The 19,061-nt window shown below is 49.2% G+C and overlaps 1 protein-coding gene across 1 annotated transcript; it reads right to left on the reverse strand.

Moving 5' to 3' along the window:
- Nucleotides 1-1,453: 1,453 nt before the first annotated feature.
- On the reverse strand, nucleotides 1,454-15,221 carry LOC137314429 (macrophage-capping protein-like; the record flags this gene model as incomplete). The annotated part of the gene is made up of 4 exons (XM_067979776.1): nucleotides 1,454-1,772; nucleotides 4,026-4,114; nucleotides 11,848-11,980; nucleotides 15,129-15,221. Coding segments are annotated over 4 exons (381 nt in total), but the record flags the coding sequence as incomplete, so codon positions are not given.
- Between the last annotated feature and the right edge of the window lie 3,840 nt (nucleotides 15,222-19,061).

Here is a 19,061-nt window from a genome sequence, read left to right on the forward strand (position 1 = left end):
GCCAGGGACTGGGGACTGGGGACTGGGGACTGGGGACTGGGGGCCAGGGACTGGGGACTGGGGACTGGGGACTGGGGGCCATGGACCGGGGACTGGGGACTGGGGACTGGGGACCGGGGACTGGGGACTGGGGACTGGGGACTGGGGACAGGGGACCGGGGACTGGGGACTGGGGACTGGGGACTGGGGACTGGGGACTGGGGACTGGGGGCCAGGGACTGGGGACTGGGGACTGGGGACTGGGGGCCATGGACCGGGGACTGGGGACTGGGGACTGGGGACTGGGGGCCAGGGACTGGGGACTGGGGACTGGGGACAGGGGACTGGGGGCCATGGACCGGGGACTGGGGACTGGGGACTGGGGACTGGGGACTGGGGGCCAGGGACTGGGGACTGGGGACTGGGGGCCATGGACCGGGGACTGGGGACTGGGGACTGGGGACTGGGGGCCAGGGACTGGGGACTGGGGACTGGGGACTGGGGCCCGGGGACTGGGGACTGGGGACCGGGGACTGGGGACCGGGGACCGGGGACCGGGGACTGGGGACCGGGGACTGGGGACTGGGGACCGGGGACCGGGGACCGGGGACTGGGGACTGGGGACTGGGGGCCATGGACCGGGGACTGGGGACTGGAGACTGGGGACTGGGGACCGGGGACTGGGGACTGGGGACTGGGGACTGGGGACTGGGGACTGGGGGCCATGGACTGGGGACTGGGGACTGGGGACTGGGGACTGGGGACTGGGGACCGGGGACTGGGGACTGGGGACTGGGGACTGGGGACTGGGGACTGGGGGCCATGGACCGGGGACTGGGGACTGGAGACTGGGGACTGGGGACTGGAGACTGGGGACTGGGGAATGGGGACTGGGGACTGGGGACTGGGGACTGGGGTCTGGGGACTGGGGGCCATGGACCGGGGACTGGGGACTGGGGACTGGGGACCGGGGACCGGGGACCGGGGACTGGGGACCGGGGACTGGGGACTGGGGACTGGGGACTGGGGACTGGGGGCCACGGACCGGGGACTGGGGACTGGGGACTGGGGACTGGGGACTGGGGACTGGAGACTGGGGACTGGGGACTGGGGACTGGAGACTGGGGACTGGGGGCCAGGGACCGGGGACTGGGGACTGGGGAGAATGATTTTTTACGCAGCGGGTTGCGATGATCTGGAATTCGCTCCCTGAAAGGACGGTGGGAACAGATTCAATAATAACTTTCACAAGGGGGGAATCGGAGAGATCCTCAAAGGGGGAAAATTTACAGGGCGACGGGGGGAGAGATTGGGACCAATTGGAGAGCTCTTTCACAGAGCCGGCACGGGCAGGACGGGCCGAGTGGCCTCATCCCGGGACGCAAAATTCTGTACCTGATCCATCTGAATGCAGGCAAATCACTTCGATTCCCAAACGCAACAAAAACCCGGGGAAATGAAGACGAGGACTCCGTTTGAGGTCTGAGTGTTTATTAAGGAAGGCCGTGGGATAAACAGCGGGCAGATAGCAAACGGTCAGAACTTAGCGTCTGGCCTGAACGCAGGCCTGATCGCAGCAAGGGGGCCTGGTTTGTGCACTGAGGGAGCTCACTGAAGAGAGGCAGGGGGATGGAGGCTTTGTGGGGGGAGAGAGAGATGGAGAGAAGGTCCAAGTTGCATCTCCTCTTCTGAATGTGTTCCCCGGACTTGAAGCTCAATTGTTGACTTCAGTTCCAGGACCTGAAGAACTGTTTGAAGAAGGCTGTCTCCAATCCTTCTGGGATGATCTCAACCTGAAAGGCAAACAGAAGATGTGATAAGCAAAGTATCTGACCCACTGCTCCCACCATCGGAGAGAGAGAGAGAGAGAGAGATGAGCCCCTTCATTCCCACTGTCTGGGGCTGGATTGCTCTCCGGGTTACACAGGAACAGGAGGAGGCCCATTCAGCCCCCCTCGAGCCTGTTCCGCCATCCAATGAGACCATGTCTGATCTGTATCTTAACCCCATTTACCCCCCTTGGTTCCCTAACCCTTAATCCCCCTCACCCGACAAAAATCGATCGATCTCAGGTTTGAAATTCCCAATTGACCCCCGGCCCCGACAGCTTTTTGGGGGGAGAGAGTTCCAGATTCCCCACTCCCCCTTTGTGTGAAGAAATGCTTCCTGACATCACCCCTGGATGGGCCCAGCTCTCATTTTAAGATTCTGCCCCCTTGTTCTGGACTCTCCCCCGACCCCCGACCAGAGGAAATAGTTTCTCTCCATCGACCCTATCGAATCCTTCAATCATCTCAAACCCCTCGATTAGATCACCCCTCAATCTTCTACACTCGAGGGAACACAAGCCCGGTCTGTGCGACCCCTCCTCGGGATTCAACCCTTTTAGCCCCTGGTGAATCTGGGCCTCACCCCCTCCCTCCGAGGGCCGATATATCATTCCCGAGGGGGCGGTACCCAGGACTGGACGCACTCCTCCAGATGGGGCCTGAGCAGAGCTTTATATAAACTTTAACAAAACTTCCACCCTTTTTTACATCGAACATACAGCACAGAAACAGGCCATTCGGCCCGACTGTGGTCTATCCCGGTGTTCCTGCTCCTCCCTCCCTACTCCATCTCACCCTATCACCATCTCCTTCTATCCCTTTCTCCCTCATGTGTTTATCGAGCTTCCCCTTAAATCAATCTCCACTATTCACCTCAACTACTCCTTGTGGGAGTGAGTTCCACATTCCCACCGCTCTCTGGGGAAAGAAGTTTCTCCTGAATTCCCGATTGGATTTATTAGTGACGATCTTATATTGATGGCCCCCGAGTTCTGGTCTCCCCCCACAAGTAGAAACATCTTCTCTATGTCTACCCTATCGAACCCTTTCATAATCTTAAAGACCTCCATCAGGTCACCCCTCAGTCTTCTCTTTTCCAGAGAAAAGAGCCCCAGCGTGTTCAGTCTTTCCTGATAGATATAAACCTCTCAGTTCTGGGATCATCCTTGTGAATCTTTTTTGCACCCTCTCCAGTGCCTCTATATCCTTTTTATAATATGGAGACCAGAACTGTGCACAGTGCTCCCAGTGTGATATGGAGACCAGAACTGTGCACAGTGCTCCAAGTGTGGTCTAACCAAGGTATATGGAGACCAGAACTGTGCACAGTGCTCCAAGTGTGGTCTAACCAAGGTATATGGAGACCAGAACTGTGCACAGTGCTCCAAGTGTGGTCTAACCAAGGTATATGGAGACCAGAACTGTGCACAGTGCTCCAAGTGTGGTCTAACCAAGGTATATGGAGACCAGAACTGTGCACAGTGCTCCAAGTGTGGTCTAACCAAGGTATATGGAGACCAGAACTGTGCACAGTGCTCCAAGTGTGGTCTAACCAAGGTATATGGAGACCAGAACTGTGCACAGTGCTCCAAGTGTGGTCTAACCAAGGTATATGGAGACCAGAACTGTGCACAGTGCTCCAAGTGTGGTCTAACCAAGGTATATGGAGACCAGAACTGTGCACAGTGCTCCAAGTGTGGTCTAACCAAGGTATATGGAGACCAGAACTGGGCACAGTGCTCCAAGTGTGGTCTAACCAAGGTATATGGAGATCAGAACTGTGCACAGTGCTCCAAGTGTGGTCTAACCAAGGTATATGGAGACCAGAACTGTACACAGTGCTCCAAGTGTGGTCTAACCAAGGTTCTATACAAGTTTAACATAACTTCTCTGCTTATCAATTCTATCCCTCTAGAAAGGAACCCCAGTGTTTGGTTTGCTTTTTTAAATGGCCTTATTAACCTGCATCGCTACTTTTAATGATCTGTCTTTCTGTCCGACTATTTTGTCTCTGGTAACTTCAATGGGTGAATGGGCCGGGCTGACCTCTGACCCCGCCCCCTCCCAAAGTTTTTCCTGAGCCGATTTCCCCCCAGTCCCGACTGAGAACCAGCTCATGGTCTAATCGGGTCTCTGTGCCTTGTAAAAGAGCATCGGGGGCGAGGGGAGCAGTTGGGGTGGGGGCAGGGGGGAGGGACGGAAGCTGTCCTGAGATACCTGGGTCTTGGGAGAATACTTCCTCTGCTCAATCACATCTTCAGCAACCTTCAGGGCAGCTCGTTTCTCCTCAATGTTCGCCCCTCGTCCTGGAGAAAGAGAGAGATCTTAAAGGGTTAAACACTGGGGTCGGTGCATCGGGCCTGGGAACAGGATTGTTACTGGGTTACAGTGTTACTCACTGGGAACAGTATTATTACTGGGTTACAGTGTTACTCACTGGGAACAGTATTATTACTGGGTTACAGTGTTACTCACTGGGAACAGTATTATTACTGGGTTACAGTGTTACTCACTGGGTACAGTATTATCACTGGGTTACAGTGTTACTCACTGGGTACAGTATTATCACTGGGTTACAGTGTTACTCACTGGGTACAGTATTATTACTGGGTTACAGTGTTACTCACTGGGAACAGTATTATCACTGGGTTACAGTGTTACTCACTGGGTACAGTATTATCACTGGGTTACAGTGTTACTCACTGGGTACAGTATTATCACTGGGTTACAGTGTTACTCACTGGGAACAGTATTATCACTGGGTTACAGTGTTACTCACTGGGAACAGTATTATTACTGGGTTACAGTGTTACTCACTGGGAACAGTATTATCACTGGGTTACAGTGTTACTCACTGGGAACAGTATTATCACTGGGTTACAGTGTTACTCACTGGGAACAGTATTATTACTGGGTTACAGTGTTACTCACTGGGAACAGTATTATTACTGGGTTACAGTGTTACTCACTGGGAACAGTATTATTACTGGGTTACAGTGTTACTCACTGGGAACAGTATTATTACTGGGTTACAGTGTTACTCACTGGGAGCAGTATTATTACTGGGTTACAGTGTTACTCACTGGGAGCAGTATTATTACTGGGTAACAGTGTTACTCACTGGGAACAGTATTATTACTGGGTTACAGTGTTACTCACTGGGAACAGTATTATTACTGGGTTACAGTGTTACTCACTGGGAACAGTATTATTACTGGGTTACAGTGTTACTCACTGCGAACGGTATTATCACTGGGTTACAGTTTTACTCACTGGGTACAGTATTATTACTGGGTTACAGTGTTACTCACTGGGAGCAGTATTATCACTGGGTTACAGTGTTACTCACTGGGTACAGTATTATTACTGGGTTACAGTGTTACTCACTGGGAACAGTATTATCACTGGGTTACAGTGTTACTCACTGGGAACAGTATTATTACTGGGTTACAGTGTTACTCACTGGGAACAGTATTATTACTGGGTTACAGTGTTACTCACTGGGAACAGTATTATTACTGGGTTACAGTGTTACTCACTGGGAACAGTATTATCACTGGGTTACAGTGTTACTCACTGGGAACAGTATTATTACTGGGTTACAGTGTTACTCACTGGGAACAGCATTATTACTGGGTTACAGTGTTACTCACTGGGAACAGTATTATTACTGGGTTACAGTGTTACTCACTGGGAGCAGTATTATTACTGGGTTACAGTGTTACTCACTGGGAACAGTATTATCACTGGGTTACAGTGTTACTCACTGGGAACAGTATTATCACTGGGTTACAGTGTTACTCACTGGGAACAGTATTATTACTGGGTTACAGTGTTACTCACTGGGAACAGTATTATTACTGGGTTACAGTGTTACTCACTGGGAACAGTATTATTACTGCGTTACAGTGTTACTCACTGGGAACAGTGTTATCACTGGGTTACAGTGTTACTCACTGGGAACAGCATTATTACTGGGTTACAGTGTTACTCACTGGGAACAGTATCATCACTGGGAACAGTATTATTACTGGGTTACAGTGTTACTCACTGGGAACAGTATTATCACTGGGTACAGTGTTACGCACTAGGAACAGCATTATTACTGGGTTACAGTGTTACTCACTGGGAACAGTATTATTACTGGGTACAGTGTTATCACTGGGTTACAGTGTTACTCACTGGGAACAGTATTATCACTGGGTTACAGTGTTATCACTGGTTTACAGTGTTATTCACTGGGTACAGTGTTATCACTGGTTTACAGTGTTACTCACTGGGCAAAGTATTATCACTGGGTACAGTGTTACTCGCTGGGAACAGTATTATCACTGGGTTACAGTGTTACTCACTGGGAACGGTATTATTACTGGGTTACAGTGTTACTCGCTGGGAACTGTATTATTACTGGGTTACAGTGTTACTCACTGGGAACAGTATTATCACTGGGTACAGTGTTACTCACTGGGAACAGTATTATCACTGGGTTACAGTGTTACTCACTGGGAACAGTATTATCACTGGGTTACAGTGTTACTCACTGGGAACAGTATTATTACTGGGTTACAGTGTTACTCACTGGGAACAGTATTATTACTGGGTTACAGTATTACTCACTGGGAACAGTATTATCACTGGGTTACAGTGTTACTCACTGGGAACAGTATTATTACTGGGTTACAGTGTTACTCACTGGGAACAGCATTATTACTGGGTTACAGTGTTACTCACTGGGAACAGCATTATTACTGGGTTACAGTGTTACTCACTGGGAACAGTATTATTACTGGGTTACAGTGTTACTCACTGGGAGCAGTATTATTACTGGGTTACAGTGTTACTCACTGGGAACAGTATTATCACTGGGTTACAGTGTTACTCACTGGGAACAGTATTATCACTGGGTTACAGTGTTACTCACTGGGAACAGTATTATTACTGGGTTACAGTGTTACTCACTGGGAACAGTATTATTACTGGGTTACAGTGTTACTCACTGGGAACAGTATTATTACTGCGTTACAGTGTTACTCACTGGGAACAGTGTTATCACTGGGTTACAGTGTTACTCACTGGGAACAGCATTATTACTGGGTTACAGTGTTACTCACTGGGAACAGTATCATCACTGGGAACAGTATTATTACTGGGTTACAGTGTTACTCACTGGGAACAGTATTATCACTGGGTACAGTGTTACGCACTAGGAACAGCATTATTACTGGGTTACAGTGTTACTCACTGGGAACAGTATTATTACTGGGTACAGTGTTATCACTGGGTTACAGTGTTACTCACTGGGAACAGTATTATCACTGGGTTACAGTGTTATCACTGGTTTACAGTGTTATTCACTGGGTATAGTGTTATCACTGGTTTACAGTGTTACTCACTGGGCAAAGTATTATCACTGGGTACAGTGTTACTCGCTGGGAACAGTATTATCACTGGGTTACAGTGTTACTCACTGGGAACGGTATTATTACTGGGTTACAGTGTTACTCACTGGGAACGGTATTATTACTGGGTTACAGTGTTACTCACTGGGAACAGTATTATCACTGGGTACAGTGTTACTCACTGGGAACAGTATTATCACTGGGTTACAGTGTTACTCACTGGGAACAGTATTATCACTGGGTTACAGTGTTACTCACTGGGTACAGTATTATCACTAGGCTACAGTGTTACTCACTGGGTACAGTGTTACTCACTGGGTACAGTATTATCACTGGATACAGTATTATCACTAGGTACAGTATTATCACTGGGTACAGTATTATCACTGGATACAGTATTATCACTGGATACAGTATTATCACTGGGTACAGTATTATCGCTGGGTACAGTATTATCACTGGATACAGTATTATCACTGGGTACAGTATTATCGCTGGATACAGTATTATCACTAGGTACAGTATTATCGCTGGGTACAGTATTATCACTAGGGTACAGTATTATCACTAGGCTACAGTATTATCACTGGGGACAGTATTATCACTAGGCTACAGTATTATCACTAGGCTACAGTATTATCACTGGGTACAGTATTATCACTGGGTACAGTATTATCACTGGGTACAGTATTATCACTGGGTACAGTATTATCACTAGGCTACAGTGTTATACACCGGGTACAGTATTATCACTGGGTACTGTATTATCACTGGGTACAGTATTATCACTGTGTACAGTATTATCACTAGGCTACAGTGTTATACACCGGGTACAGTATTATCACTGGGTACAGTATTATCACCGGGTACAGTATTATCACTGGGTACAGTATTATCACCGGGTACAGTATTATCACTGGGTACAGTATTACCACTAGACTACAGTGTTATACACCGGGTACAGTATTATCACTGGGTACAGTATTATCACCGGGTACAGTATTATCACTGGGTACAGTATTATCACTGGGTACAGTATTATCACGGGGTACAGTATTATCACTGGGTACAGTATTAACACTGGGTACAGTATTATCACTAGGCTACAGTGTTATACACCGGGTACAGTATTATCACTGGGTACAGTATTATCACTGGGTACAGTATTATCACTAGGCTACAGTGTTATACACCGGGTACAGTATTATCACTGGGTACAGTATTATCACTGGGTACAGTATTATCACTAGGCTACAGTGTTATACACCGGGTACAGTATTATCACCGGGTACAGTATTATCACTGGGTACAGTATTATCACTGGGTACAGTATTATCACTAGGCTACAGTGTTATACACCGGGTACAGTATTATCACCGGGTACGGTATTATTACTGGGTACAGTATTATCACCGGGCACGGTATTATCACCGGGTACAGTATTATCACTGGGTACAGTATTATCACCGGGTACAGTATTATCATTGGGTACGGTATTATCACCGGGTACGGTATTATCACTTGGTACAGTATTATCACCGGGTACAGTATTATCACCAGGTACAGTATTATCACCGGGTACAGTATTATCACTGGGTACAGTATTATCACCGGGTACGGTATTATCACCGGGTACAGTATTATCACTGGGTACAGTATTATCACCGGGTACGGTATTATCACTGGGTACTGTATTATCACTGGGTACGGTATTATCACTGGGTACGGTATTATCACCGGGTACGGTATTATCACCGGGTACGGTATTATCACCGGGTACAGTATTATCACGGGGTACGGTATTATCACCGGGTACAGTATTATCACCGGGTACAGTATTATCACGGGGTACAGTATTATCACGGGGTACGGTATTATCACTGGGTACAGTATTATCATTGGGTACAGTATTATCACCGGGTACGGTATTATCACCGGGTACTGTATTATCACCGGGTACTGTATTATCACTGGGTACGGTATTATCACCGGGTGCGGTATTATCACCGGGTACGGTATTATCACCGGGTACGGTATTATCACCGGGTGCGGTATTATCACCGGGTACGGTATTATCACTGGGTACGGTATTATCACTGGGTACAGTATTATCACTGGGTAAATATTATCACTGGGTACAGTATTATCACTGGGTACGGTATTATCACCGGGTACGGTATTATCATTGGGTACAGTATTATCACTGGGTACGGTATTATCACTGGGTACAGTATTATCACCAGGTACAGTATTATCACCAGGTACAGTATTATCACCGGGTACAGTATTATCACCGGGTACGGTATTATCACTGGGTACAGTATTATCACTGGGTAAATATTATCACTGGGTACGGTATTATCACTGGGTACGGTATTATCACTGGGTACAGTATTATCACCGGGTACAGTATTATCACCGGGTACAGTATTATCACTGGGTACAGTATTATCACTGGGTAAATATTATCATTGGGTAAATATTATCACTGGGTACAGTATTATCACCAGGTACAGTATTATCACTGGGTAAATATTATCACTGGGTAAATATTATCACTGGGTAAATATTATCACTGGGTACAGTATTATCACTGGGTACGGTATTATCACTGGGTACAGTATTATCACCGGGTACGGTATTATCACTGGGTACAGTATTATCACTGGGTAAATATTATCACTGGGTACGGTATTATCACTGGGTACAGTATTATCACCGGGTACGGTATTATCACTGGGTACAGTATTATCACTGGGTAAATATTATCACTGGGTACGGTATTATCACCGGGTACAGTATTATCACCGGGTACGGTATTATCACCGGGTACGGTATTATCACCGGGTACCGTATTATCACTGGGTACAGTATTATCACCGGGTACAGTATTATCACTGGGTACAGTATTATCATTGGGTACGGTATTATCACCGGGTACGGTATTATCACTGGGTACGGTATTATCACCGGGTACAGTATTATCACTGGGTACAGTATTATCACCGGGTACCGTATTATCACTGGATACGGTATTATCACCGGGTACGGTATTATCACCGGGTACAGTATTATCACCGGGTACGGTATTATCACTGGGTACAGTATTATCACTGGGTACGGTATTATCACCGGGTACAGTATTATCACCGGGTACAGTATTATCACTGGATACAGTATTATCACCGGGTACGGTATTATCACTGGGTACAGTATTATCACTGGGTACGGTATTATCACCGGGTACAGTATTATCACTGGGTACAGTATTATCACCGGGTACAGTATTATCACTGGGTACGGTATTATCACCAGGTACGGTATTATCACTGGGTACAGTATTATCACCGGGTACAGTATTATCACTGGATACAGTATTATCACCGGGTACGGTATTATCACTGGGTACAGTATTATACACTGGGTACAGTATTATCACTGGGTACAGTCTTATCACTAGGCTACAGTATTATCACTGGGTACAGTATTATCACTGGATACAGTATTATCACTGGGTACAGTATTATCACTGGGTACAGTATTATACACTGGGTACAGTATTATCACTAGGCTACAGTATTATCACTGGATACAGTATTATCACTGGGTACAGTATTATCACTAGGCTACAGTATTATCACTGGATACAGTATTATCACTGGATACAGTATTATACACTGGGTACAGTATTATCACTGGATACAGTATTATACACTGGGTACAGTATTATACACTGGGTACAGTATTATCACTGGGTACAGTATTATCACTAGGCTACAGTATTATCACTGGATACAGTATTATCACTGGGTACAGTATTATCACTAGGCTACAGTATTATCACTGGATACAGTATTATCACTGGATACAGTATTATACACTGGGTACAGTATTATCACTGGGTACAGTGTTATACACCGGGTACAGTATTATCACTGGATACAGTATTATCACTGGGTACAGTGTTATACACCGGGTACAGTATTATCACTGGGTACAGTATTATCACTAGGCTACAGTGTTATACACTGGGTACAGTATTATCACTGGGTACAGTATTATCACTGGGTACATTATTATCACTAGGCTACAGTATTATCACTGGGTACAGTATTATCACTGGATACAGTATTATCACTAGGCTACAGTATTATCACCGGGTACAGTATTATCACTGGGTACAGTATTATACACTGGGTACAGTATTATCACTGGGTACAGTATTATCACTAGGCTACAGTATTATCACTGGGTACAGTATTATCACTGGGTACAGTGTTATCACTGGGTACAGTATTATCACTAGGCTACAGTGTTATACACCGGGTACAGTGTTATACACTGGGTACAGTATTATCACTGGATACAGTATTATCACTGGGTACAGTATTATCACTGGATACAGTATTATCACTGGGTACAGTATTATCACTGGATACAGTATTATCACTGGGTACAGTATTATCACTAGGGTACAGTGTTACATTGATGGTAAATCCCAGACATGGCACCAACGGTAAGTTTGCCCGCCTGCGGACACGGCGCTGCTCTGGGCACAGGGCAACTGCGGCCCTCTGATGCCAGAGGACCCCTCCGCACCGCGGGGCCGGAGCCGTGCGACGGATCTCGAACGGCCTTACCTTTCCACACGTAGATCTTGCCGCAGACTCCATTGTCCAGAACGAAGCAATCCTCGGAATGCAGCGTCTCCTTGCCGAAGGGGCTCTGGGCGGCCACCAGGGTCAGAGTCATGGTACCAGTCACGTCAGAGACCTGCGGACAGGCCGGGAACGTGAAGAGACACTTCAACCACTCGCTCACTCCTGCCTCCCAGAAATCCCTCACCAGCCCCGCGCCCCCCTGTTAGATGTTAACTAGCATCAACCATTTGGACTCGGGAATCGGAAAGTACAATTTCAGAATCTGCGGACGTCACCAAATTGGGGGATGCGGTTAGTACTGAGGAGGACAGCGTCAAAATACGGGAAGACATCAATGAACGTGTAGAATTGGGAAATGAATTTCAATATAGATCAGTGTGAGGTGGTCCATTTTGTCAGGACGAATAAGGGGGTCACATACTGCTTGGATAATCAGAGTCTAAATGGGGGAGAGGAGCAGAGGGATCTGGGGGTACAGATACACAAATCACTAAAAGTAGCGACGCAGGTTAATAAGGTCATAAAAAAAGGCAAATCAAACACTGGGGTTCATTTCTTGAGGGATAGAATTGAAAAGCAGAGAAGTTGTGTTAAACTTGTGTAGAACCTTGGTTAGACCACACTTGGAGCACTGTGAACAGTTCTGGTCTCCATATACCTTGGTTAGACCACACTTGGAGCACTGTGCACAGTTCTGGTCTCCATATCACACTGGGAGCACTGTGCACAGTTCTGGTCTCCATATCACACTGGGAGCACTGTGCACAGTTCTGGTCTCCATATCACACTGGGAGCACTGTGCACAGTTCTGGTCTCCATATCACACTGGGAGCACTGTGCACAGTTCTGGTCTCCATATCACACTGGGAGCACTGTGCACGGTTCTGGTCTCCATATCACACTGGGAGCACTGAGCACAGTTCTGGTCTCCATATCACACTGGGAGTACTGTGCACAGTTCTGGTCTCCATATCACACTGGGAGCACTGAGCACAGTTCTGGTCTCCATATCACACTGGGAGCACTGTGCACAGTTCTAGTCTCCATATCACACTGGGAGCACTGAGCACAGTTCTGGTCTCCATATCACACTGGGAGCACTGTGCACAGTTCTGGTCTCCATATCACACTGGGAGCACTGTGCACAGTTCTGGTCTCCATATCACACTGGGAGCACTGTGCACAGTTCTGGTCTCCATATCACACTGGGAGCACTGTGCACAGTTCTGGTCTCCATATCACACTGGGAGCATTGTGTACAGTTCTGGTCTCCATATCACACTGGGAGCACTGTGCACAGTTCTGGTCTCCATATCACACTGGGAGCACTGAGCACAGTTCTGGTCTCCATATCACACTGGGAGCACTGTGCACAGTTCTGGTCTCCATATCACACTGGGAGCACTGTGCACAGTTCTGGTCTCCATATCACCCCTCCCCTCTACCTCCCCTCTACCTCCCCCCACACCCCTCCCTCAACTTCCCCTCTACCTCCCCCACAGCCCTCCCCTCTACCTCCCCCCACACCCCTCCCTCAACCTCCCCTCTACCTCCCCCACACCCCTCCCCTCTACCTCCCCCCACACCCCTCCCCCAACCTCCCCTCTACCTCCCCCACACCCCTCCCCCAACCTCCCCTCTACCTCCCTCACACCCCTCCCCCAACCTCCCCTCGCCCTCCCCCCACACCCCTCCCTCAACCTCCCCTCTACCTCCCCCACACCCCTCCCCCAACCTCCCCTCTACCTCCCCCACACCCCTCCCCCAACCTCCCCTCTACCTCCCTCACACCCCTCCCCCAACCTCCCCTCTACCTCCCTCACACCCCTCCCCCAACCTCCCCTCTACCTCCCTCACACCCCTCCCCCAACCTCCCCTCGCCCTCCCCCACACCCCTCCCCCAACCTCCCCTCTACCTCCCCCACACCCCTCCCCCAACCTCCCCTCTACCTCCCTCACACCCCTCCCCCAACCTCCCCTCTACCTCCCCCACAGCCCTCCCCCAACCTCCCCTCCCACCTCCCCCACACCCCTCCCCCAACCTCCCGTCTACCTCCCCCCACACCCCTCCCCTCTACCTCCCTCACACCCCTCCCTCAACCTCCCCTCGTCCTCCCCCACACCCCTCCCCCAACCTCCCCTCTACCTCCCCCACACCCCTCCCCCAACCTCCCCTCTACCTCCCTCACACCCCTCCCCCAACCTCCCCTCTACCTCCCCACACCCCTCCCCAACCTCCCTCGACCTCCCACACACCCTCCCCCAACCTCCCCTCTACCTCCCTCACACCCCTCCCCAACCTCCCCTCTACCTCCCCCACAGCCCTCCCCAACCTCCCCTCGCCCTCCCCCACACCCCTCCCCCAACCTCCCCTCTACCTCCCTCACACCCCTCCCCCAACCTCCCCTCTACCTCCCCCACACCCCTCCCCCAACCTCCCCTCGCCCTCCCCCACACCCCTCCCCCAACCTACCTCTACCTCCCCCACACCCCTCCCCCAACCTCCCCTCTACCTCCCCCACACCCCTCCCCCAACCTCCCCTCAACCTCCCCCACACCCCTCCCCCAACCTCCCCTCTACCTCCCTCACAACCCTCCCCTCGCCCTCCCCCACACCCCTCCCCCAACCTCCCCTCTACCTCCCTCACACCCCTCCCCCAACCTCCCCTCTACCTCCCCCACAGCCCTCCCCCAACCTCCCCTCTACCTCCCTCACAACCCTCCCCTCTACCTCCCCCACACCCCTCCCCCAACCTCCCCTCGCCCTCCCCACACCCCTCCCCCAACCTCCCCTCTACCTCCCTCACACCCCTCCCCAACCTCCCCTCTACCTCCCTCACACCCCTCCCCCAACCTCCCCTCTACCTCCTCCACACCCCTCCCCCACACCCCTCCCACCTCCCTCACACCCCTCCCCCAACCTCCCCCCCATTCTCCCTCCCCCTCTCCTTTCCTACCCTCCCACTCTCTCCCAACCGTCCCTCTACATCCCCCTCCCTCCCATTCTCCCTCCCACTCTCTCCCAACCACCCCTCTACGTCCCCCTCCCTCCCATTCTCACTCCCACTCTCTCCCAACCACCCCTCTACGTCCCCCTCCCTCCCATTCTCACTCCCACTCTCTCCCAACCACCCCTCTACGTCCCCCTCCCTCCCATTCTCCCTCCCATTCTCCCTCCTGGCCTCCACCTCTCCACCCGACCATCCCTTCCCCCTCTCCTCCCTCACTCCTCAACCTCGTACGAATTGTCAAACCGTCACCTTGGACAGACTGGCCATCTGAGAGTGGCAGACGTCAGCCTGGACATCATCCTGTGGGTCCCCTTCCTTCAAAGCCGGTTTCTCACCCAGGACCTGGAGAGACGGAGATCACAGACACTGAGCGGAGATTAGGGGGAAGGAATGAGTGAGGAGAACAAATCCAATCGAACCGACCCGATAAAATCCCATCGAGACTGACCCTCCCATTCCCATCACACTGTGTACAGCTCACTCCCTGATAGACTGACCCTCCCATTCCCACCACACTGTGTACAGCTCACTCCCTGATAGACTGACCCTCCCATTCCCACCACACTGTGTACAGCTCACTCCCTGATAGACTGACCCTCCCATTCCCATCACACTGTGTACAGCTCACTCCCTGATAGACTGACCCTCCCATTCCCACCACACTGTGTACAGCTCACTCCCTGATAGACTGACCCTCCCATTCCCACCACACTGTGTACAGCTCACTCCCTGATAGACTGACCCTCCCATTCCCACCACACTGTGTACAGCTCACTCCCTGATAGACTGACCCTCCCATTCCCACCACACTGTGTACAGCTCACTCCCTGATAGACTGACCCTCCCATTCCCATCACACTGTGTACAGCTCACTCCCTGATAGACTGACCCTCCCATTCCCACCACACTGTGTACAGCTCACTCCCTGATAGACTGACCCTCCCATTCCCACCACACTGTGTACAGCTCACTCCCTGATAGACTGACCCTCCCATTCCCACCACACTGTGTACAGCTCACTCCCTGATAGACTGACCCTCCCATTCCCACCACACTGTGTACAGCTCACTCCCCTGATAGACTGACCCTCCCATTCCCACCACACTGTGTACAGCTCACTCCCTGATAGACTGACCCTCCCATTCCCACCACACTGTGTACAGCTCACTCCCTGATAGACTGACCCTCCCATTCCCACCACACTGTGTACAGCTCACTCCCTGATAGACTGACCCTCCCATTCCCACCACACTGTGTACAGCTCACTCCCCTGATAGACTGACCCTCCCATTCCCACCACACTGTGTACAGCTCACTCCCTGATAGACTGACCCTCCCATTCCCATCACACTGTGTACAGCTCACTCCCTGATAGACTGACCCTCCCATTCCCACCACACTGTGTACAGCTCACTCCCTGATAGACTGACCCTCCCATTCCCATCACACTGTGTACAGCTCACTCCCTGATAGACTGACCCTCCCATTCCCACCACACTGTGTACAGCTCACTCCCTGATAGACTGACCCTCCCATTCCCACCACACTGTGTACAGCTCACTCCCTGATAGACTGACCCTCCCATTCCCACCACACTGTGTACAGCTCACTCCCTGATAGACTGACCCTCCCATTCCCACCACACTGTGTACAGCTCACTCCCTGATAGACTGACCCTCCCATTCCCACCACACTGTGTACAGCTCACTCCCTGATAGACTGACCCTCCCATTCCCACCACACTGTGTACAGCTCACTCCCCTGACTGTGTCCCCTCTGTTCATCGACCCCACAACAAAAGACTCCCATTCATCCATTGCCTTTTCCGACCTCAGGAAGTCCCACAGTGCTTTCCTGCCAGTGAAGTACTTTTTGATTTGTCTTCCCTGTTGTAATGTGGGAAACGCAGCAGCCAATTTACGCACAGCAAGATCCCACAAACTGCATTGTTGCAATGACCAGATTATCTTTATCAATCTCACACACAGAGACACAGATATTCACACACAATCTCACTCTCGCACAAACACACACACACAGTATCTCTCTCACTCTCGCACAAACACACACACACACAGTATCTCTCTCACACACAGACAAATACAATCTCACACACACCGTATCTCTCTCACACACAGACAAATACAATCTCACACACACCGTATCTCTCTCACACACAGACAAATACAATCTCACACACACAGTATCTCACACACACACAAATACAATCTCACACACACAGTATCTCTCTCACACACAGACAAATACAATCTCACACACACAGTATCTCACACACACACAAATACAATCTCACACACACAGTATCCCTCTCACACACAGACAAATACAATCTCACACACACAGTATCTCACACACACACAAATACAATCTCACACACACAGTATCCCTCTCACACACACAAATACAATCTCACACACACAGTATCTCTCTCACACACAAATACAATCTCACACACACAGTATCTCTCGCTCACACACAAATACAATCTCACACACACAGTATCTCTCTCACACACAAATACAATCTCACACACACAGTATCTCTCTCTCACACACAGACAAATACAATCTCACACACAGTATCTCTCTCACACACACAAATACAATCTCACACACACAGTATCTCTCTCACACACAGACAAATACAATCTCACACACACAGTATCTCTCTCACACACAGACAAATACAATCTCACACACACAGTATCTCTCTCACACACAGACAAATACAATCTCACACACACAGTATCTCTCTCACACACAGACAAATACAATCTCACACACAGTATCTCTCACACACACAGACAAATACAATCTCACACACACCGTATCTCTCTCACACACACAGACAAATACAATCTCACACACACAGTATCTCTCTCACACACAAATACAATCTCACACACACAGTATCTCTCACACACACACAGACAAATACAATCTCACACACACAGTATCTCTCGCTCACACACAAATACAATCTCACACACACAGTATCTCTCTCTCACACACAAATACAATCTCACACACACAGTATCTCTCTCACACACAAATACAATCTCACACACACAGTATCTCTCTCACACACACAAATACAATCTCACACACACAGTATCTCTCTCACACACAAATACAATCTCACACACACAGTATCTCTCTCACACACACAAATACAATCTCACACACACAGTATCTCTCTCTCACACACAAATACAATCTCACACACACAGTATCTCTCTCTCACACAGACAAATACAATCTCACACACACAGTATCTCTCTCACACACACACAAATACAATCTCACACACACAGTATCTCTCTCACACACACACAAATACAATCTCACACACACAGTATCTCTCTCACACACAAATACAATCTCACACACACAGTATCTCTCTCTCACACACAAATACAATCTCACACACACAGTATCTCTCTCACACACAAATACAATCTCACACACAGTATCTCGCTCACACACAAATACAATCTCACACACACAGTATCTCTCTCACACACACACAAATACAATCTCACACACACAGTATCTCTCTCACACACACACAAATACAATCTCACACACACAGTATCTCTCTCACACACACACAAATACAATCTCACACACACAGTATCTCTCTCACACACACACAAATACAATCTCACACACACAGTATCTCTCTCTCACACACACAAATACAATCTCACACACACAGTATCTCTCTCTCACACAAATACAATCTCACACACACAGTATCTCTCTCACACACAAATACAATCTCACACACACAGTATCTCGCTCACACACAAATACAATCTCACACACACAGTATCTCTCTCACACACAAATACAATCTCACACACACAGTATCTCTCTCACACACAAATACAATCTCACACACACAGTATCTCTCTCACACACAAATACAATCTCACACACACAGTATCTCTCTCACACACACAATACAATCTCACACACACAGTATCTCACACACACACAAATACAATCTCACACACACAGTATCTCTCTCTCACACACACATACAATCTCACACACACAGTATCTCTCTCTCACACACAAATACAATCTCACACACACAGTATCTCACACACACACAAATACAATCTCACACACACAGTATCTCTCTCACACACAGACA

The sequence above is a fragment of the Heptranchias perlo genome, unplaced genomic scaffold (genome assembly GCF_035084215.1).
Source record: "Heptranchias perlo isolate sHepPer1 unplaced genomic scaffold, sHepPer1.hap1 HAP1_SCAFFOLD_504, whole genome shotgun sequence".
NCBI classification, from domain to species: Eukaryota; Metazoa; Chordata; class Chondrichthyes; order Hexanchiformes; family Hexanchidae; genus Heptranchias; species Heptranchias perlo.